The sequence below is a fragment of the Trichosurus vulpecula genome, chromosome 5 (assembly GCF_011100635.1).
Source record: "Trichosurus vulpecula isolate mTriVul1 chromosome 5, mTriVul1.pri, whole genome shotgun sequence".
In the NCBI taxonomy this organism is placed as follows: Eukaryota; Metazoa; Chordata; class Mammalia; order Diprotodontia; family Phalangeridae; genus Trichosurus; species Trichosurus vulpecula.
The window spans coordinates 300,714,899-300,737,860 of NC_050577.1; the positions used below are offsets into that span (position 1 = coordinate 300,714,899).

General features: G+C 50.2%; 1 protein-coding gene across 3 annotated transcripts in view; it reads right to left on the reverse strand.

Moving 5' to 3' along the window:
* LOC118850182 (NADH-cytochrome b5 reductase 3) overlaps positions 1-10,542 on the reverse strand; it is a 34,265-nt gene extending 23,723 nt beyond the window's left edge. The window contains exon 1 of one of the 3 annotated variants that reach the window (XM_036759396.1): positions 10,410-10,542. In XM_036759396.1, coding sequence (XP_036615291.1) covers positions 10,410-10,430 — 21 coding nt within the window. In that variant the 5' untranslated portion in view covers positions 10,431-10,542. Of the gene's footprint in view, positions 1-567; positions 589-9,119; positions 9,139-10,409 lie in introns of those variants that run through there. The other 2 variants (XM_036759397.1, XM_036759398.1) reach the window with 2 other exon arrangements.
* Positions 10,543-22,962: the final 12,420 nt, after the last annotated feature.

The window sequence follows — 22,962 nt, forward strand, 5'->3', positions numbered from 1 at the left end:
GCTGGGCTTCTCTGTTTTCTCTTCTTCAGGGAAAACAAGTCAGTCCCTTCAGTTCAAGCCTTGTGTGGAAACTGAGGCCCAGAGAGGGGAAGGAGCTAGAGTTCATAGCTGCTAGATTTGCAGCTTGAAAGAGACCTTCAGAGGCCAGTAAGCTTAACCCCCTAATTCTACAGACCACGAAACTGGGACCTCCGATTTTACAGGTGTGGGGCATCCTCCCCCGCCAGAGATTACAGCCCCATGTGCCACTGTATACAGTTACCCAAGCTACTGTGGTTATAAAAATTCTTCACCTAGGGGCTGACTGCTATTCACGCTATTCAGTGCTAAGCATTTCTCACAGCTGGCTTTTGGCTGACGACCACCAAGACCACCAAGACTTGGGTCCCACCCATACCTCAGTATCCCAGGACCTTACATTTATACACAGCTTTAAAGACGGAAAACCACCTAATGTACATGATCTCACTTTAGCACGCTACTTTAGCGACGCACCTGAGTAAAACTTTAGTCCCAGGTCCTTGTATTACACATTCACAATCAAATGAGAATTTCTAGATGTCTGACCTGAAGAATGCGGGCAGGTCCCCAACAAGCACAAGGTCTGAAGGCTTTTGTTCTGCTCCAAGCCCAAGCCAGGCTCAGCTTCCTCTCATTCTCTTCCTGCCTTTGGGCTTCCAGAGTCCTTCCTCCCCAGCCCAGGGCGTGTGACCTCCGGCTAGGCGCAAACAGGCACTCCCTGTGCTCATTGTTAGGGCAGTCAGTGGATAAAGTGGGCAATGAGAATTCTTATTCCTCTTTCACAAATGGGGAAACCAAGGTTCAGAGAAAGGTGGTAGAGGAAAGAGATGATGGAGCCGAGACTTGATCTGGAGCCCCCGCATGGGCCTTGACATTCTCTGTCATTTTTCCAATCAGGAAAATACAGAAATAGTTTGGAGTCAGAGGCCCTGGGTTCAAATCCTGTATTTGCCGCCTCTTTTTTTCCTGCTTTCTGGGCCTGCTTTCCTCACCTATAAAATGAAGAGGTTGGATCAAAAGCTGCTCAGCCTGTGACACTCCTGCCAGAGTCCAGTGATTTACCGAGAGACCAATTTGAAGTTATGAGTTCAAGAGGCGATCTGGTCCAGGAAAAGAATATTCACCGGAGAAGCTGAAGCCCTGGGCTCAAATCTGCCCTCTGATGCCCGCTGCCCATGTGACCTTGGGTAAATCACTTAACCTCTTGGGCCTCGGTTTCATCCTCCATACCATGAAGGCATTGGGTATGTGGCCTCTGACCAACAATCCCAGGATCTCGCCACATCCCTCCCTTCCCATGGAATAGTGCTTCTTTACTCACAGTTAATACTGACCTACCAGCAACAAGGGTTTTTTCTTTTTCTTTTTAAAGGCACCAAGTTATTTCAATTAAAAAATACAGAATCCCAAACTCGGCGGCCACACACAGAACTGGAAGGGAGAGTGCGGGTTATCTCATCTTGCCAGGTTTTTTTGTGTCAAGCAAGGACACACATAGGGAACCAAGACTCCTGCTTTGTACAACAGGGAAAGTCCCCCAGCCCCCACCAAGGTGACTCATCCTGCTTTTAGACCCCATCCTTCAGCCATGGAGGGCTCAGGGGGCAGCAAGAGAATCGGGCAAGTGAGAGGCGAGAAGGAAACTTGGAAATCAGTGTCTAGTCCATCACCCACTCTATGACTGAAGAAATGTTCGGTGAGAAGGAACAGGACTGAGGGCTCAGAGCTAGTCCATAGTAGGGTGGAATTTGAACTCAGGCCTTCAGCCTCCAAACCCTCAGCTCTCTCTCCCATATAGCCAGGACACTGCCTCCTGCTAGCATCAACTCCTCTGGTTTTTCCATCTCATGCCCTCCCCCATCCCCTTCTTATGGGGATAATCTTGTTCAGGCGCCTTTCCAAGTCAATTATTTAATCAACAAACATGGATTAATCACCTTCTGTGTGCCCAGTACTGTGCTAAGTGACTGGCATACAAAGGCGAAACGAAGCCTTGCCCTCAGGAGCTTCCCTTCTACTGTCCCTCAGTTTCCCCATCTGTAAAATGAGAGGGTTGTACTAGATACACCCTTCCAAGTCTGACATTCTCCCATCAAAAAAGAATGTCCCTTCCTGAGTCACAAGAAATAAACACCAGGATGCCACTGATAGTCGGGTCCAGTCCTAGACCGTGTCGAGTCCCCTCAGGAATTTATCTCCGTGAGCAGAGGTGGGGGATGGGATGCTCCGCTGGTCAGTGTTTCTTTGTGGAAAACCACAGGCAGTGAAAAACAAACGGGTCTGGATTCAGATTGCCTCCCCTCTACCTTCCTCCAAACTCCGAGCTATTTAAAACAGAAATTCCAGAGTTGGGAAGCCTGGCCCTGGGTGTGGCTGGTCCAGGCTCTTCCAGGGCCCAGCCAGGCTTGAATGACTCACAGCTCCCATTCCCTTCAGCCCACTGAATTCCATTCCTAGCCTGGTGCCCAGGCTCCTCCCTGCCAGGCCTGGGGACTAAAGCTGCACCCTGGGGGGTCGGGGGCTGGGATGGCTCACCTGCTTGTGCTCAGTCTGCCTCTGGGCCCAGCAACTCAAGGGAAGTGGGAGGGGAGCCAGGAGGAAGCCAGGGAGGGACAGGGGAGGCAGAGAAGATGGAAGGGGACGGGTGGGGGCGGGAAGTGAGCCTGCCCTGGGTAAGAGAGTCAACATCAGGCTAGGGGGCTCTAGAAGAAAGAAAAGGGCTCTAGGAGCAGAGACTGGAATCTAGAACACCCACATCCCCCCTCCCTAAAAGCTGATGAGGATGAAAAACCCTCAACTGAGAACAGGGAAACCTGTGTTCTAGGCTCCATTCTCCCACTCAGGAGCTGGAACACGGCTTCTCCTCCCCTCTAACTTCAGTTTTCTCTTCTGCATAATGAGGAGCTAAACTAAATGGTCAAGGCCTCTCCCAGACCTGACCTTCCATGTTCTAAAGGTTCTCCCAGCTCTCACACTCCATGTTTTAAGGCCCCTCCCAGCCCTGACCTTCCCTGTCCTAAGGCCCCTCCCAGCTCTGACCTTCCTTGCTCTAAGGTCCCTCCCAGCTCTGCCATCCCCAGTTCTAAGCACCCCCCCTCCAGTTCTGACCTTCCTTGTTCTAAGGCCCCTCCCAGCTCTGCTATCCCCTGTTCTAAGGCACCCCCTAGCTCTGACCTTCCCTATTCTAAGTCTCCTCCCAGCTCTGCCATCCCCAGTTCTAAGCACCCCACCTCCAGCTTTGACCTTCCCTGTTCTAAGGCACCTCCTAGCTCTGACCTTCCTTGCTCTAAGGTCCCTCCCAGCTCTGCCGTCCCCAGTTCCAAGGCGCCGCCCCCCTCCAGCTCTGACCTTCCTTGTTCTAAGGCCCCTCCCAGCTCTGACATTCTGTCCTAAATTTTATGCTCTAGGTACCCACACACCTCCCCTGTCCCCCCACACTCTGACACAACTGACCAATGCCCAGTGGCTATTTCCAAAGGCAGGTTAGTGTCTAGTCCCAGGAGCCTGGGGCGGCCCCAGCCCCTGACCTAGGCCCACAAAGCTGAGCCAGCAAAGCCAGCTGGGCCATTGGACCAGAGAACTGTGGAAAAGTCTAGTGGAATGAGCTCTCCCAGGTCTCCCCAGACGGGCTCCTACCTCAGCACAAGCCATTCATGGGAAACCCATCACGCTCCACCCCCAGCCTCCCAGGGAGCTGGTACCTGCACCAGGTGCCACCAGGACCTGACTCACAGGAGTCAGGCCCCTGGGAGGAGAGTGGGGCCCAGGCAGCTCTGTCCACAGGGCTTGAATCAGCAGCTCTAAGCCCAAGGCCAGGAAAAGAGCCGGCACTCACTGGACTCCTGGGGCTGTGCTTGTCCTGATAAAAGAAAACCCAGCCCCAAAGATCAGGTCTGGAATTGGGGCACACCCACCATGGGGCCCCTAGCTGCCCTGCTTGGTGCCATTGCTGGCTCTCTGGAAAGCAGGAGAAAAGGAGGGCATTGGATAGAAACAGTGCTAGCTCATCTGCTATCCCAAGTCTGTCCCCTGCTCCCAGTGTTACCCCTAACAACTTCTCTGGGCCTCAGCTTCCCCTCTTAAATGAGGAATTTAAGGTTTCTGCCAGCCCTAGGTAAGCCAATCCCCCCCTGCCACTGGCCTCAGTTTCTGCCTCTGTAAAAAGAGGACATTGGGCTAGATGGCCTCTGAGGTCCCTTCTGGCTCCAGATCTAGGGTCCACTTTGACCTTGGTCTCCTCCTCTCTTTGATGAGGAATTTAGAGGAGACAACTCCTAAAGTGTTCTTTAGTTCTGGATGTCAGACACGATGCCAACATCTCTTACATACATTTGAGCACCCCCCCCCTTTTTACAGATGTGGAAACTGAGGCACAGAGTGTGAGGCGGCTCTGCCAGGATCACATAGCCAGGAAGTATCTGGGCCCAGATTCAAACTTGAGGCTCCCTGGCTTCCAAGCCAGAGCCCCTCTACCACATGCAATGAATCCCTCCTCCTCCTCCTCCTTCTCTTCCTCTTCTGTAGGTCAGACCTGCCTCCACTGCACTTCCTGTTCACAAATATGGTTCTCATCCCCATGGGAGCCATTTCTCAGACAGAGACGCTGAACCCTGAGAACCAAAGCATCAGGACCACAGTCAGAAGAGGAAGAGAGACCCCCTCCCCCATCCAGGACCAGGGCCACTTCTAGCCCTCAGCCCTCACAATCGATTCCTTTCCCGTTGCAGCCACCCTACAATCAGACTCTCTCTTTCCAGGGGGTGAAGGTCTGGTTGACCCAAAGCACAGGCACCATGCACTGAGCTAAGTATGGGGAAAGGGCTACTCTCCCTCTCCCTTTTAGCCCGTCAGGCCCTCTAGAACTGGGGGTTAGGTTTTCCTGTTGTAGGCCTGAGTGCTGGAGTCCTCTCTGGACCTGAGGGGCAGAGCCACCGAGACTTTGGAGGCAGGATTCTAGGGTGGATACTGCTTCAAGCCCAGCAGGGAAGGAGCAGGGCAGCCAAGGGGCTCTGGACCAAGAACTTGGTGGGCCCATCCTAGAGGAACCAAATTAACCTGTGAACTCAATCTCCTTCCCTTCCCCAGAGATAGGGAGGGTATAATGGGGGCAGGAAGGAGAATAATATCCCTCAGGGGTTAGGGAAGACATTTAGATGTTTCTTCTTGTTATATCTTTGAAATAAAGCTCCCTTTGTAAAAGCTAAAAAGTAAATGAATACATGAATAATCACTGATTACAATTTATTTTTTATAACATCTACAAAGTGCTTTTCCCACGTCAGCCCCAGGAGGCAGGGGATAGTGCCAATGACTGATCCAATGGGCCTCAGTTTCCTCATCTACTGAATTAGGATAATGCCTAAAGTCATAGAGCCAGAATCCAAACCCAAGCCTTTGTGATCACACACTACACCATCGTGCCTTCAACAGCAGTGGGATATTTCATCTATTTCAACTAGCACCTTCTTTCTGGAACATATCCCTCCCTGAACCCTTGCAACAAAGAATCAGAGGAAAAGAAACTTCAAAAGAGCTGGGGAGGGAGGGAGGGGAGCTGGGAAACTAAGGAACACAATAAAAGAGTTGGAAATTAGACACATTATTTCCACACCCATAGACCCCCACCCTGCAATGAAGTGATGCATTTTCTCTATTCTTCTTTATGATAACACAGTATGGAATACTTTTTTATTAAGTTGTCCACCACACAAAAGGCCCTGCGCTCAGATACAATGGTGGAAAACCACAAGGTCCCTGGCCTCACGGAGCTTACAATCTAATGGGCACGGGTTGGGAAGGGATGAGTTGTGTATAGAAATAACTACAATCCAAGATATAGTATGACGGGCATTAGTTAATGAGGGATCTAGTCTTAATGCAGGGGAGAGAAGGAGGGAGGGAGGGAGGGAGGGGGAGGAAGGGAGAGAGAGAAAGAGAGAGAGAGAAGGGAGGGAGAGAGAGAGAGAGAGAGAAGGAGAGAGAGAGACAAAGCAGAGGGAGAGAGAGAGGGGAGAGAGGGAAAAAGAACAAGGGAGAGACAGAGACAGAGAGAGAAGGGGAGAGACAAAGAAGAGGGAGAAAGAGGGAGAGACAGAGACAGAGAGACACAGAGAGGAGATCACTGTTAACTGGGGGAAATCTGGGAGGGTTTGTGGAAGAGGGGAACCTCTCCCTCTCTCATTCCATAAAATAACCAGGTGAGCCAGGACAGATGGCTAGATGGATGAGCCAAGATGGCCCAGAAAAGCCGGGAAAGCTGGAGCAAAAAAGGGGCCTGAGACATGGCCACCTCATTAGTGCTCCATCTTTTGGTCTCAGTTATTTGAAGAAGGATCTCAAGGTATGGCGGGAAGATATATTCAGAAAGCAGTGCGATGTAAAACACAAAAAGTAGCAATAGAAACACAATAGAAGTTGAAAGCAATTATCAGCCAAGGACATTCAAAGTGAGAGTCTGAGGAAGGCCTCTGTGGTGCCAGCTCCCCAGGCCTCCCCTGTCACTGTGCTTGGCCCCAGGGCCCAAAGCGCCTGCCTTCTGTCTACTGTGGGAAGGTGGACAGGTCCCCAGGCCTCCTTCATGGACACATGCTACCTACTGCTGACAGCGCTGGGACCTTGCCAGACCCAAGGCTACCCAGCTACTCCTAAGCCTCCAAACCCTACATCGGGCCCTCTGTCCACTATGTCAAGCTGCCTCTCAAACAGAGCAAGTAAATACACAAAAATAAATGATAAAAGAGGGAATGGGGCGAAGGCCGGGGCTGAACAAAGAGGCCAGAAGAAATATCACAGAGCTTAAACAAATGCTTGTTGATTGATTGAAATTTGAGTCATCGGACCTCTAACCTTGTCTCACTTATGTGACCTTCAGTAAATCATATAACCTCTCTGTCTTAGATTTCTCCTCTGGAAAACGGGAAGGGCAGCTAGGTGTTGAAGTGGATAGAGTGCCTCCCGGCCTGGAGTCAGGAAGACTCCACTTTCCGAGTTCAAACCCAGCCTCAGACACTCACTAGTTGTGTGACCCTGGGCAAGTCACCTCCCTGTTTGCCTCAGTTTCCTGGAGAAGGAAATGGTAAACCACTCTGGGATCTTTGTAAATCATATAACCACTCTGCCTCAGCTTTCCCCTCTGTAAAATGGAAAGCCACTCCAGCATCTTTGCCAAGAAAACCCCAGATAGGTCACAGAGAAAGGGACAGGACTGAAAACCAACTAAAGGAACAAGTGGGAAGGTCCCTTCTGGCTCTAGGATCCCGTAATCCTAATGACCAGGCTGTCACCCAAAGGGCTTTGTCAGGGACTCAAGGAGGGCAGGGTGCACTCCACACCCAGTCAGGAGGGGAAGGCAGAGAGGGAGGACTTCTCACCTGATCCCTTCACCTTCTCCCCAAGGCCAGGGCAGCTTCTACAGAAACAAAAGCTGGCCACACCCGACCAGAGCTCACCCCCTTACCAGGGCCCCTCCCGAGCTCTACCAGAGATACTTTGGAACAGAAAAAGCCACAGCTGAAGAATCACTTAGTTAATCCACCAACAAGCAAGCATTAAGCACCCATGTGTGTTCTGTTCCAGGCCCTGGAGACACAAAGAAAAAAATAAATACCACCCCCTTGTTGGACAGATGGGGAAACTGAGGTCTGGACACTGGAAATCACACGTCCGACTAAAAGCAGAATGGGGGTTGTGTTGTTGTGTCTGACTCTCCATGGCCCCATTGGGAGTTTTCTTGGCAAAGACACTGCAGCGGTTTGCCATCTCCTTCTCCAGATCATTTTACAGATGAGGAAACTGAGGCCAACAAGGTGAAGTGACTTACCCAGGGTCATGCAACTAGTAAGTGTCTGGGGCCTGATCTGAACTCAGGTCCTCCTGACTCCAGGCCCATTGCTCTATGTAGTGATGAAAGTTTCCCTGATACCCAGTTGGCAAAGATCTTTCCACCCTTGGGTGTCATGTGACACTAGAGGGCATCTCCTCCCTGAATTGCTCATGGTCTCTTTTGTAATCCAATTCCTAGGATAATGGCTGGAAGAGGCCCCCCTCATTTTACAGGGAAGAAAGCTGAGGCCCAGAGGGTTTTAAGGGCAGAGGGGATGCCGGAGCCAGTTCATAGGAAGAACTGACTTCAATTTTCAGTGGGAGCTTTGCACACCTTGATTTATAGGATTTGTTTATTGTCTAGACTTGAGAAAATGTTAATAATGGAGAAAGGTTATGCATTATGGGTATTTCCTGTTGTTAAACGTTTAAAAGCACACCAGTGGTTAAAAGGCTTGCTGAGGATCAACAGGTAGTGACAGCCCTCCCCCAAATACAGTGCCCCCACCAGAGTGTGTGCCCCTGGACAGCAGGGGCTATGTTTTAACCACCCTTGGATCTCCCTCCAGACACCAACCCTCTACTGAATGGCCCTCAATTAAAATGGCCGCTGGGTAGAGGAGAGGCCCTTTTCTACGGAGTGAGCAAGTGAGGTTCAGGGGACCTTTAGTGACAGAGGTGGAAAAGCAGGAACTGAGCAGGACTAAGAGAGAGAAATCAGGGAAAGGGAGAACAGAAGGGGGAGATGAGCTGGTCACAGGACCGGAGAAAGGAGACATATGGGAGAGACAGCCCCCTCTGGCTCGTCGAGGATTCTCCAGTTTGGGGAAACTGAGGAAAGCCATCCTCCAGAAAACTCGGAATGTCATAGCCAAGAGTCACAGGTGGGCATGATGCCAGTGCATGCCCGGCATCAGCAGAGGGCATCTCCACACCCAGGAGATCCCCAAGCAATCTAAGAAGCAGTACAGGGAACATCTGTATATTAAAAAGCCAGTTTGCAGTCTACTTCGAGGGTCACAAAAAGGGGAGATTAGTTATTATCCCCATACAGAGGACTAAACTAAGATTCCAAGAGGTTAAGAGACACAGGAAATGGGGAAAGGGGTGTGCTGCTGGGAGGCTGGAAGCCAGGTCTCCAGTGCCCTTACATGGTGTGCACAGCAGGATCGGGAGTGAAGGGACCAATCGAGGGGTAAAGACCCTGGGCATGAGGACTACGCACACGGAGGTTCCAGGCTCCCAGCACGGCAGCCCCGCCCCTCGGCCCCACCCACCTGTCAAGCGAGGAACGCGTTAAGGGAGCAAAGTGGGAAGTGTGTGGGGAGGGCCGGGCAGGGGCGAGATTCCGCCCGGATTATGGGAGGCTGTCAAGTAGAAGAGGCGTGGAGGCTAGACGATAGACGGTAAACAAGGCCCAAATTTGAAGCAGCTCCCTGGGCTCAAGTGCTGCATGGACTGGGGGCCAGTGCCTGGAGCTCCCTGGGCCTCAGTTTCCCCGCTTGTAAAAGGAGGTGGTGGCTGGACGAGATGGCCTCCGGGGTCCCCTTCAGCTCCAGGACTCGCCCAGCTCGGCTTGGCCCCCAGGACAGCTCGAGACGCCTCCGGAAGAAATTGTAAAAGAGGCCAGAGGAGGCTGGGGTTGGGCCTCCGCCTCCGCTAGCGAGAGCTAATAATAACGGACGCTCGGAGGTGGCTGCCAAGTGACAATTGGTGCCTCCGGCAGTGACAGGTGGCTGCCCCCGGAAGCACAGGGTGTCGGCGGGCACTGGCTGGGTGGGGTGGCGGTGCTGGGGCCCTAAGCTCTCCCGCGTCCCTTCCAATTCTTGCCAGCCGGACCAAGCCTTGTCCTCCGCAGAGGGTTCTGGGCACTGTCCTCTTCCCTGGGCGGCCGAGCAGGGACAATCCGGGATGGAGGCCCGGGACGTGGGTACCAGGCCCAAGGTTGGGGGCTTCCCGACGGGCCAGGCGGGACCTCGGACAAGTCCCTTCCCCATCTCCAGGACTCAATTTCGCCTTCCAGAGCATGACCCGGAGGGCCAGGCCAAGCCATGGACCCTCCGAGCCAGCTCTGGCAGCTTCGGGAGGGAGGAGGAGGCACGGCCCTCCGCTGGTGCAGGATAGCCACCCCTCGCCCATCCCCCACCCTGGGGGGCAGGCAGAGGGGCAATGACGGAGCCTGCGCGGATCTGGCACAGACAGCAGCACCCACTCTCCTGCCCCCCAGGGACACAGTCCTCGGGCCGGGGACCAGGAAAGATACGGCTCGGGCAGCAGGGAACGGGGAGGGAGGACGATGAGTCACCAAGCGGGATGGGGCCCTGGGAGGATCAGGGCGCGGCCGGAGGGGTCTTCTCCAGCCTCCAGGTCCAGCTCCCTAAAGTGGGGCCCGGGGACCCCTTTGAAGGAGCCCGCCGCCTCATCTTCCCGCTCCTGCTCCCCCGCCCCAGCCCTAGCCCCCGGCTTTGGGGACGAGGGAGGGTCTGGAGGAGCCCAGCCGCGAGCCCCGAGCCCCGAGCCACAGCAGGCTCCCAGGCCTGATCCCCCCTCCCTCCCGGCTCCCCTACCGTGCTCAGCTGGCTCCCCATGGCGCCGCCCAGAACGAGTCGCCCACCACTGTACTCTACTCGGTTCAGATCGCCAGACGCCCTCCTGCCTGCGGGAGCTGCCAGCACTGCCTGGGAAGCCGCACCCCTTCCAGCCTCTGGCCCCGCCTTCGAGGAGGGCGGGGCCGGGACCGTTCCAAAGGCTGGCCCAGGGTCCCGGCGACCCTGGGCTAGGGGAGCGGGCGGCTGTGGGGTCCCGCTTCTCGGGCTACCCCACCCTAACCTCAACTTCCCCACCTGTCGAATGGGCGAGTCTACCCAATAGAGATAGTACCTTTGATGTGTGTCAGCTAGGCAGGCCGCTGAGTCAAGACAACAAGCATTTATTAAGCGCCTACTGTGTGTTGGGCCACTGGAGATTCCAGGGGGCGGGGTATCCCCACACGTGCACAGGTGAGTAGGCAGCAAACGGGTAATTCCAGGTGTAAACAATGGGAGTGGGCAAAGGCCCTAATGACCCGACAGCTGATGAAAGGCCCCGGGAGGAGGCGGCCGAACTTGCCCCCGGCTTGGAAGGAGGCCAGGGAGTCCGAAGGTAGGCATTCCAAGAAGCCCAGCTGAGGAGGCGCAGCCTCCTGTTTTGAGCTGAAGAGAAGGTGAAAGGGAAAGAGGTGGGCGGGAGCCCCGTCAGGGAGGGCTTTCAGTGCCCGACGCATTTTTTTTTTTTTGTATTTGACCCTAGAAGCTATAGGGAGCCCCTGGAGCACCTTGAGCTAGGGAGTGGAAGAGACGCCTGCTTTACAAATCTCACTTCGACAGTATTAGGAGGGACCAGAGAAAGGAGACGGACACTGGATGCCAATAAGGAGCCCGCTGCGATAATCTAGGTCCGAGCTGATGAGCCCACGGAGGCTGCTGGCTGTGTATACAGAGACAGGGAAGGATGAGAGAGATCCTGGGGAAGCAGGATTGGCATCTGCCTGGAGGGGTGGTGAAGGGAGGGGCAGAGGTGAGCCCCGGAAGTCTAGGATCTGAACAGGGGGACTAGACTTCCTCCCTCCCTCCCAAAATCGGAGTTAAGTGACTTCCTTAGGGCTACACAGCTACGAAGAGTCTGAGGCCACAGTTGAACTCAGGTCCTTCTGACTCCAGGGCCAGTGCTCTGTCCAATAAGCCATGTTTCTAAAGCACTTTTAGGGCGACAGGCTACAGTGGTGAGAGTTCTGGCTTCAGAGTGGAGGATGTGGGTTTGAATCCTGCCTCCAACTTACTGAGTGACCTTGGGCAAATCCCCTTACTCTCTTTGAGCCTCAGTTGCCTAAAAAGAGGGCCAGATGAGATGTGCAGGCCTGACACCTACCAGCTCTAAATCCTCGGATCCCTCAGTACCATGAGTACTTCTGCCCATTTCACAGAGCAGGAAACATGAGTCTGAGAGATGTAATTTTGAATAAGATTGAGTCCATTATACACTCCTTTACCCTGACTGTGTCCAGGGAGATGTTACTTCTCTCCAGGCCCCAGGCGAAGGCTGACCTGATTAAGTTTAATCAGCTTTGTTGGCGCTTTCTCCACCACTTTCTTAAGCCTAGGAAATCAACAAAACAATAAACCAGTCTCTGATTCGTAGCACTTGCTCCTTTCTGAAGCACTCTTGCTCACACCGAACATTTAACAATCAGCTTTCCTGAGGCAGTCGGAGCAGGCCTCAGCCGCCCCACTCCTGCCCGGGGCATGTTCTCTCCTAATCACAGTCTCTGATCCTTTCACCAGCCTACACACCCTCCTCCTGACTCTCTCCAATTTTTCTCCCAGAATCAAACACAGTATTTCAGAAGTACTCTGACTGGGGCCATAGGGTTATAGATTCAGAGCTGGAAGGAACCTTTAGAAGTCATCCACTCCTAGCCCCTCATGCTACAGATGAGAAAACTGAGACCCAGGGAGGTCACACCGGTAGTACGCATCTGAGGCAGAATCTGAATCCGCTTCTCTTCTGGTAAGGTTCTTTCATCACCCTGTGATTCCTCTATTTCCCCCACCTGGCTCTGAACACCTAATTCTCTTAATGCAGCCTCAGTTTACATCTGCTTTCTTGCCTGCCTTCTAGCCCTGCTGACTCGTATTGAAACTCCCCAGATCATCTTCATATCAATTGCTTTCAAACCACACCTCCTAGGCATGCACAAGTGCTTGTTTAAAATAAGTTTTGTTTCTTATGTTATCCCCAGTGTCCTTCCCCCTCCTCTTCCCTGAGAGCCATCCCATATGACAAACAGTATTTTTTTTAGAGAGGAACATGAAATCCACACAACCGATGGATACCTACGTGCAGTGGGTAACACCTCTGGACCTGCCGCCTCCACCGAGGCACGGGTTGGGGCTGTCTTCTCAGCTCTCTCCATTCCCGTCCTGCTTGGTCTTTATAATTTTGTTACACTCACTTTCCATTTTTGTGTGTCATTTTTCTTTACATTTACATTGTCGTAACTGTTGTGTATATTGTTACCTTGCTTCTGCTTTACTCTCTGCATCAGTTGAGACAGATCTTCCCGTGCTTCTCTGTATTCATCACACACACACACACACACACACACACACACACACACACACACACACGTTTCTTACAACAGGAATATTTCATTCCATTCACATACCACAACTTGTTTAGCCATCCTCCATTGATGGACATCCATCTGGCCATCACAAAAAGTGCTGATATAAATGTTCTGGAGTATCTGGGGACTCTATATACTTTGGAGTATGCGGCTTCCTTGGGGAAAAGCCACTAATGGGGTCTCTAGTCCCAAGGGTATGGCTGGCTCAGTCATTTTATTTGCACGATTCCAGATTGCTTTCTAAAAGAGTTGCAGTATTTCCCAGTTGCACCAACAGTGCACCAGTGTGCCTCTCTTTCCACCCCACCCCCCAACATGGATTGCTGCCATTTTGGCCCATTTTCGCCAATGTGCAAAGTGTGAGGTGAACCCTCAAGGTGTTTCGATTTCCATTCCTCTTATTTTTTTCACATGGTTATGAATACTTTGCATTTCTTCTTTCGAGAACTATTGGTTGTATCCTTTGAGCACTTATCTATTAGAAAAGAACAGCTACTTTTTGAAGTCCTGGGACAGGCTTTCACATATCTCTTTGGATTTTATTTACCCCCAGCAAGTTAGATCTCATTCATCCGAGTCTCTCTCCCTTTTTTAGATCACTTTGGAGCCTGACTGTCATCTCGTGGGTGAACTATCCCTCCCAGCCTTGTGTCCTTTCCACGTCTAAAACACACACCATCTCTGCCTTCAGCCAAATTGATTATGTGTTGTACAAGGTCAAAATCAGATCCCTTTGGCCCTCCAGTAGACACCTCCTTCCTGATGAATATTGATACTCTTTGTACCCGATTGGACGCACTTAACCATAATCTATTATACAGTTCTAGTTTGAAGGCATGGGAAGAAGGGAGAGTGAGTGGGTATGCTTTGGGAGCAAGGACCCCAAGAGTGGAGCCCAGGAGGTATCTGGGATGTGTTAAGCACCTTGGGATCTCCAGATATGAGGCACCCAGAGTGTCTCTAGGAGTGTCAGTGGCCCAGGGAAAGTGTGATTTGGGGGCAAAGGGTAGGGTAAGATGTGCTCTGATGATGAGGCCCAGAGCATTTCTAGGGGTGTTTCTAGTGTGGGTGCCTAGGTTTTCCCTAGCATACAAGGAGCCTCAGGGTATTAGAGGAGATTCACCACAAAGAACTTTGAACTTGGCATCACAGGATGTGAACAACCTTCATGGCCTTGGCCAAGTCTTTGGACTTCATTTTTCTCTTTTGTGAAGTGAGAGGGTTGGGCTGAATGTGTGATGTGATGAGCCCACCCCCCAGTCTAGGGAGGTTCCCTGCCACCCCCGTTCTCTCTGGGAGAGGCTGAAGTCTCCTTTTTCGGTCAGCCAGGGTTCGGTTGCCCACAGCCTGCCCACTAGTCACCAGCCCTGCTTTCAGTTCACGGTTCGAGTGACTATACTGTTCCTTACTGGAAGGAAACACAGATAGTCCCATAGGAACTAAGGAGGAGCCTATAGAGTTTTGACACCAACCCTGGGGAGCTGGTGACATCCTCCTGCTCAGAGAATGTCAGAGCTTGTGGAGCCTCACAGGCTAGAGAGGCTTGGAGCCATGAGGTACCTGGGAGGCCAACCCCTTATTTTACAGGTGAGGAAACTGAGGCCCAGTAATGTACAGTGACATTGTTCATAGCTCATGGATCTAGAGCAGGTATTAGCAAACTGGCATTCATGAACTTTTTCAAAAACATATTTTGACAATTGTGATTCCATCAATCAGCTTCCTTATGTATTTAAAGACATTTTTTTCTGGGAAGAGTCTGGAGTCTAGATGGGGAACCTGAAACCTTCAGGCCCTTGGATTGGAGGGGAAGCTCTAGGTAGCCTCAAGTGCGCCTCTTCGACTGAATCCATTTGGGTTGCACTTGAGGACCCAGAAGGTCACATGTAGCCTCAAGGCTGAAGGTTCCCCACTCCTGAAGCTTCCCCAAATTGCCAAAGGAACCTAAGACACACAAAAATCTAGGAGGGACTTTAGAGGCCTTCAATACACTCTCCAGAGAGAGACCCTCTCTGTCTATAGGAGGGGAAAGTGACTATGCAAAAGCCACATAAGTAGTAAATAGCGGAACCAGGATTTGAACTCAAATCCATTCTTCTTTCCTAAGACCATGATGCTTTTGACTGAGAATCCCTTCTACAACTTTCCAGTATGTAGACGTCCAGCTTCCACTGGATGGGGAGCTCACTACCTTTCAAGGCAGCTCATTCCACTTTGGGGCAGCTCTTAATCATTATGAAGTTTTGTCCTGAGGCCTGGAATCTGCCACTGCCTCTCCAATTCCCCTTCTCTCTTCTAGCTCACACAGATTCCCAATTCTGCCTTTCGGGGCCAAGCAGACCAAAGTATAGACTGACTCCCAATCCTTCCTCCTTCCCCCACCTAGGACTGGGCACAGTCTCCAAGCTGACCTCATTTTTCCTGGGCTTCTTCCAAGCCTCCTAGCTTTGATGATGTCTTTTTTTTTTTAAGGCAATCAGGGTTAAGTGACTTGCCCAGGGTCACAAAGCTAGTAAGTGTCTGAGGCTGGATTTGAACTCAAGTCCTCATGACTTCAGGGCTGATGTTCTCTCCTACCTAGCTGCCCCTCCAATCCAAGGGTTAATTTGCATGGCCCAGCCCCACTTCTCCAGAGGATGGTGGGAAACATGCAGACCAGTGGGGAGAGCGAGGCAGCCCATCCCAGAGGAGGTGAAAGAGGGAGCCACACCAGGAGGACTCAGGTGGAAGGGGCAGATGGGAGCTGGGTCAGGCAGAAAGGAACTAGGACTTCTCGTGCCAGGGCTATATAGTGAAGGAGTACACCTGGGCAGCAATGCTAGGGTGCCATCTCCTGGAGAGAAGAAGATCTTCAGACAAACCAGCTGAACCATGACTGCCCTGCACTTGGTCCTGGGAAGTTCAAAGGCTCCTCAAACTAGAGCTGGAGGAACTTCCCAGGCCGTCTGGTCCAACTCCCTGATTTTACAAAGGGGGAAACTGAGGCCCAAGGTCACCCGGGTGTTAGGGGACAGAAGCAAGACAGCTGCAAACCTGGGGCCTCCTTCCCCAGCATCACGGGTTGCCTCTGATTCGCTGAACCTGAGCATAAAGAAGGCTTTGCATTTCTCTCTCGTTGTATTTCATCTAAGTCATCTCGGTCCAGTGTCCCAACGTGCTAAGATCTCTGGATCTTGACTCTGTGATGGGGTAGCTCTCCCTCCCAGTTTGGTGCCATCAGTGATTGACAGCCACACAGCTCCCAGGGGCACTCCACTGGAGACCTACCTCAAAGTTGACTTGGAACCATTTATAACATCTAGCTGGTTCCCAAAATCCAGCATAGAATTCTCCATCTTACCTCTACCCCCCAAGAATAGCACAGATTAAAAGGTAAGCTCTTTGAGGTCGGAAACCTCAGCATATACACAATGCCTTACACACAATAATGCACAGTGAATTAAACTGAACTGCCAAATCTTCTGAAAAACATAGCTAAGACCTTTCCATTGGAGAAGCGGTGAACTATGGAGACACAATGCGGCATACTCTGTCAGACAGTCATTGTGTTTGGTCAGTTTTGCTTGTTTTTCCTTTTGATTTGTGTAACATTAGCTATCCCATTGGATGTAGGTAGGGATAGGTCTGGGCTCCAGACATTTCTGCTGAGGGCAGTGGTGTCAAGTAGATCCAGAAATGAGAGTGGTATTTTTTAAAAGGGCATCAATACATTTTTTTTTTAAAAATGAAGGTGAAGGATACTTCAAAAAAGTATCTTCCCTCAAAAAAAATCTAGGCAAGGTAAAAGAAAGCATAGGCAGAAAGAGAAAGATAGAAGTAAGGACAAAAAAACAGGGGTAAGAGAGAAGTAAAAGAATGGAGTTGCCTTGTAAACAAAAAAGATACATTCATGTGAAGAAATCCAGGAGCCACAAAGGGGAAGCATGGTGGGGAGTGTCTGAGGGAAGATCGGTGGAGGCAGGAACAAGACTGCCCATTTCATCAGACTGCAGATCACCTGGCCAGAAGGAGGAAATAGACGAGGAAAACTTCACAGGTCTGACACTGAAGTGGAGAGACACTTCCATTAAGCTAACATCTTTGGGAGCTCACTTTCTCCCCTCTCCCTTCTCCCCTCTCCTCTCTCCCTCAGTACTTCTATTATGCTGAGATCTTTGGGAGCTCACTCTCTCCTCTCTCCCTTCCCCCTTATCTCCTTCCCCTCCCCCCTCTCTTCTTCCCCCCTCTCTCCCCTCTCTCTTCTCCTCCTGTCTCTCCCTTTCCTCTGTCTCCCTGTCTCCTCTCCCTCCCTCCCTCCCTCCCTCCCTCCCTCCCTCCCTCCCTCATTTCCTCCTTTCCAAAAGCATAACAGCTAATATTTTCTTCGCTTTACTCAATGATTCATTCTTTATAAGGTAAAGGAACAAACAAGGGGAATTTTTATTCTGTAGTTGATTCTCACTGATAAGGAAGAACCAGGTACTGGCTTGGAAATGATTAGCACTTTTGGGTGGAGGGGGTCAGCCACCACTAAATCTTAGACTTTAAGATAAAGAGGAAAGTCAGGCATAGTCTGATGTTCCCTTAGATCTTAGAAGAGCTGATTTCAAAGGGTTCAGGGAAAATATCAGTAGCATCCTATGGACTAAAATTCTACAGTGACAATCTATCCAAGAGAGATGGGTAACTCTCAAGAATGAAATTCTAACGATGCAAAGGAAATTCTGATGAGGAGATAAAGGAGGCACGGATGGATATGGCAGTGTAGGGAACTCACTAACCACTCGTAGGGAAAAGATGGAAGCAAGGACAAATAACAGAGGAAGAATAGAAAAGCATGCATAGTCTAGTGAGAATAGTGCCAAATGGGCTAATGCTGAGGATGAGCTGAGGTTAGGGAGGACAGGTAAGGCCAGCCAACAGGGATGGCATTGTGGAAAAGAGGACTGAGTATAGACAGAGCCAGTGCTCAGTATGGATGGGATGATAGTAATTAGAGGAAGTCTCAAGTGACTGTCAAAATGCTTACATTACATTAAGTGTTGTTTTCTCTATCAGACTACCTTGGAGAGCTCTCTTGATTGGGGCTCCCTGCCCTACGTTTGACACCGGTTCTTAGTACTGCTAATGGAGTGAGTATGAACCATGACTCTTGTTAGCACCTTAGTTCTAGGTCCCCACTCACCACATTTACCTGGGGACCGAAGGGTTTATTGTGCACTTAATCATCTCATTGGAGTCTTCAGACCTCGGTTCAAGCCCCTAAATTGCCATTTACCAGTCCCTGCTACCCCCAGACAAGTGCTTGTTGGAGCTTGCACCAGAGCTGGGGAACCTTTTCTGTTTCAGAGACCTATATGTGAAACAAATTCTGTTGTTTCCAGGGGAAATGCTAGGTCAGGCAACCATAGAGAAGCTGCCAAAATGGAACCTGATCCACATGAGCTCAGAGAGTTGTTTTCTTGAGATTCTGGGCCATTGGATCAGGCCACACTTGTTTCAGGTGATGGGGAGGGAAAGTTAGCTCATGATTCCATTGGATTAAACATTGGCTTAGAAACAATGTCCTGGTCTAGGATACAAGTCAGTCCAGTCCTGGCCGGGGGTCCCAAGTGTGGACAAGTTCATGAAGTTTCATTTGAGGGCTTCATTTTTTGCCTGCTTCCCACCCAGGGAAAGGGGGGGGGGAAGAGAGAGAGAGAGAGAGAGAGAGAAGAGAGAGAGAGAGAGAGAGAGAGAGACAGAGAGACAGAGAGACGGGGGGGGGGGAAGGGGGGGAGAGAGGAAATTGAGGACCTGAGAAGAATTGTGCACCTTCATCTATATACAGTAGATAATATACAGTATAATAATAAATGAAAAAATGAAGGAAGTGATTTGTCTAACCTTATAGACTATATTAACAAAAAGACTGGACAAGAATGAGGTTTTCTAATTCTTGGTCCATTTTTTTATTGCCAACCTTTTATTTTACGGATGGGGAAACTGAAGCCCATGGAGAGGACATTGTGGTTTTAGGGTCATAGAGCTGCGTCTAAGTCAGTGGACAAGCATTTATTAAGCACTTACTATATGCCAGACCCTGGGCTAAACACTGAGGGTACAAAGAAAGACAAAACTTGGTCTCTGCCCTCCAGAGAACATGCCAGTAACTTGGTTCCTATAGGATCTATGCCATGTAAATGGAAGGTGATCTCTAAGGGTGGAGGGTATGAGGAATGGACACCTGCTGAAGGTGGGATCTGAGGTGAATCCTGAAGGAAGCCAAAGAAACCAGAGGCAGAGATGAGGAGAGAGAACACTTCAGACACAGGAAATGCAAACCGCTCTGCAAAGCAGGGGAGTCTGGAGGAGGACCATGTTCCAGTAACAATAAGAAGGCTCAGGTCACTGGGTCAGAGTTAATAAAGGAAAGCACAATGTCAGAAGCCCAGAAAGTTCGGAAGGGGCCACATTGGGAAGGGCTTTCAATGACAAATCCAGCAGATCAGAGTGTCTTTCCAAAGAATAGGAGAACAGGGAATCAGTAAAATTTTAATGGTAGCCTCTGATGCCCTTCTCCCTCTCAATCCTATGACCCTGGGTGTCAGTCACCAGCACAATGCACTAGGCACCAGCAGCTGACTGGTCGCTGATACTTGAACCCCAAGCTTGGAGGCTCTTCTGACTCCAGAGGTGGAGGGATGGGAGGGAGGTTTTAGTAGTTCTTGGAATGAGCTCTGGCTCTCCTCACACTACCCTATTGATACTTATCCTATTAATCCATCAATAAGCACTTATTAATCTCCTACTGAATGTCAGGCACTATGTTAGATTCTAGACACACACGGACAAAAGTGAAACATTCCTTGCCCTCAAGGAGGGTACAATGGGGGAGTTGGGGGTGGGTTTAAGACAACTGGACATATACAAATTAGATTTTAAAAGTTCAAAAATTATTGGGGGCAGGGAAGGCACTAGCAGCTGGGGGATGAGGAGGAGACTTGAGCTAAGCCTTGAGGGAAAATTAAGGATTCTAAGGTGAGGAGGAAAGGCATTCCAGGAATGGAGGATAGCCTATGCAAAGGTATGGAGGTATTCTAATATGTAATAGCAATAACTCACATTTCTAGTTTATGGCTGCTAGGGGGTGCTGTGGACACAGCATTGGAGTCAGAGAAGTGAGGGTTGTGCTCAGCCTGCTCTCTATGAGAATCCTCCCTACACACATGCCCTTTCAATATTTACGTTCCCTGGCCCAGGTGTGATTTTCTTCTCCTCACATTAATGACATGGTAACCTGTAGGAGGAGGATACCCCTTTGCCATTTATTTTGCTTTGTTGCTTAATTAAATGTATTTTGCTTTGAATAAATGTGTCTCCTGGCTGACATGTTGAGAGAGGATAATCAGTGGGGGCTCATGAGCAGCAGAGTTAGGTAGATGCTGACAATGAATGTGCTTTCCTGAGTCCTAGGGAAGCAGAGAAGGAAGAGGGATTCTCCAGTTCCCCTGGCCTTTCTGCCTTCCAGGTATGGGCCCCAGGTACATAGTGAGAGTAAGTTTTATGACCTAGAGGGATCCCCGCCCACTTGTTGACTGGAGGAAGGGGAGGGGCAGAGATTACCCAACATCCTTGAGTATCACCTGGAACCTGGATGCCTCCACAGCAGGTCAGAGCAGGGGCCCTGCCCCTGTAGTCCTCCAAAGCTGGAAATAGCCATCAAACCCCAGCCTAGAAAGGGTCACTTAGAAAACCTGCTCACTGATTGGGCTCTCAGACAGGGGACCCCTAGGGAGGGGCTTCACAACATGCCCTCTACAATATTGTCTGGTTTTCAGCTGTGTGAACCTGAAACCCAGGGAGGCAGATGGTGGCTCAATATAAGGAGTGTTTTCCTAACAATTAGACCTATCATCCATGGAGGAACAGGCAGCTTTAGGAGGTAGTGAGCTCTCCATCTCAAACCGTTCAAGCAGATGAAGACTCTTTTGTCAGGAATGCCGGGGAGTGGATTACTGCAGATTCAATTCCATCCGACCAGCATGGGAAAAGCAAAGCAGATCTCAAGCTCACATTCTGTTGGGAGTAAGTGGGGGGGGGGGGCGGCGCGGAGGGGAAGGGGAACGATGAAGCCAGAGCCTTCCAGATCCCCAGGCCTGGCCTCCATCAGTCCCTTCTCAGCAGCAAATTAGGCCCTGGTGGGGGGAGGAAGCAGTAGGACCCCTGGGTTTGCTCCTGACCCCTATGGAGCAGTTTGCCCTTTCCTTCTCCAGCTCATTTTACAGATGAGGAAACTGAGGCTGTTCTTCCTTCATTTCTTAAGACCAATGACATCACAAGTGAGTGATGTCTTGACTTGCTATGGATTGGATTTAAGTGAGAAAAACAGGGTTAGGTGACTTGCCCAGGATCACACAGCTAGTGAGAGTGAATGTCTGAGATCAAATCTGAACTCCGGTCTTCCTGACTCCAGGCCCAACACTCTATCCACTTTCACCACCTAGCCGCCCGTGCTATTTCTTAGGCTACTGTTATAGACGTTATTAAGTTGTTAATTCAGGTGTCTAATTCAATGTCTAATTCAATCTTTGTATCGCCCCTACCGCTGACCACAGAGCTTCGCCCATGCAGATTTACAATGTCAATACATCAGAAGATAATGAAGATATTTGGCTCAACCTTGGGATGCAGCTTAGAGATCGTCTGGTCCAGTGGTTCCCAAAGTTTGTTTTTCTGTGAACTGCTTTCAATAGAAAAAATACATGTAGTGCGAAGTCCCAGGGACAGAGATCTACTTACTCATAATGTCGGGACTCTCGTTAGGAGCTTGGAATAACCATAGTGATCATTTTTGCTCCCCAAAGCTCCAAATTAAAATTTATGACATACAATTAAAATGACAAAATATAACATCTTATTCTACCTATAATTATGAAAGCATTAAATACAAAATTATAGAACTATATTATGAAGTATTGTGAACATTTTATACGGGACATTTCATAAGAATTAAAAGAAGCAATCCAGGGAGACCTCGTGCTTATGAACTACAAGACTTCGTATCAAATTCACCTTTACAAACTGTGTTGAATGTGAACATTTGTAATGAAATAAGTTAGACCTTGTAACTTTTACTTCGAGGTCGGGCTTTTTTATTGGACAAGGGTTAGCCATATTTAGCTCCCCGCCAGACAAACAACCTGAAATCCAGTTAGGCTTCGAGCTCATTTCTGTATTTTGATTTAAAACAAGAATAACTGAAAACGTTCCCTCGCACAGTATGAGGCGGGAACGGCCAGAGAATTTTTACAAGGTCTTTGCTAAGAGATGGAAATTCATTTTTTATTTTTTCCATCTAACCAATAACCAAAAGGAACGGCCGCTTATCATATAAAATCTAGATTAAATGATAAATATATTGAAAATTCAATGACTACATCGCTTTGTTTTTATTCAATGTTTCCGTAGAAAGTAACAATCTCTTCACGCGTGGTTTTCCTTTCTTCCACACTAATCGCTCACAGAAAGTCTACTGACCGAGTGACCAGGGTGAGGGGTGGGAGGTCGGGCTGATGGCTCTGCCTCAGTGGTATAATGGATGAAAAGGGCTATCGATCTAAATGCCAGCTGAAATGAAAATTCAGAGCAGTGATCCCTCTGCCAGTAGAAGTGACTAATAATAGTAACGAATAGAGACGGAGCAGGAATTAAGGCAGCCTGGCAGACGAGCCATGAGCGACGAGCCCAGGACGTTTGCGCAAGGGCGTCCTTGGGTCCCCAGAGCGCACCGGACGTCCCTTCTCCTCGCCCCCTGCCCACTTCCTTAAGACCCTGCCCAGCTCGGCCTCGCCACAGTGCCATTCCCCTCCAGGTCCTCAGGCTGCAAAGTAGCCGAATCGTTCCGCGTGGAGGGCACGGCCATGTTCAGAGAGATGGAAAGGGGCACCAGGGCCCCCGAGCTGCAGGCCAGAGCGTGACCTCCACCTGGCCAGGTG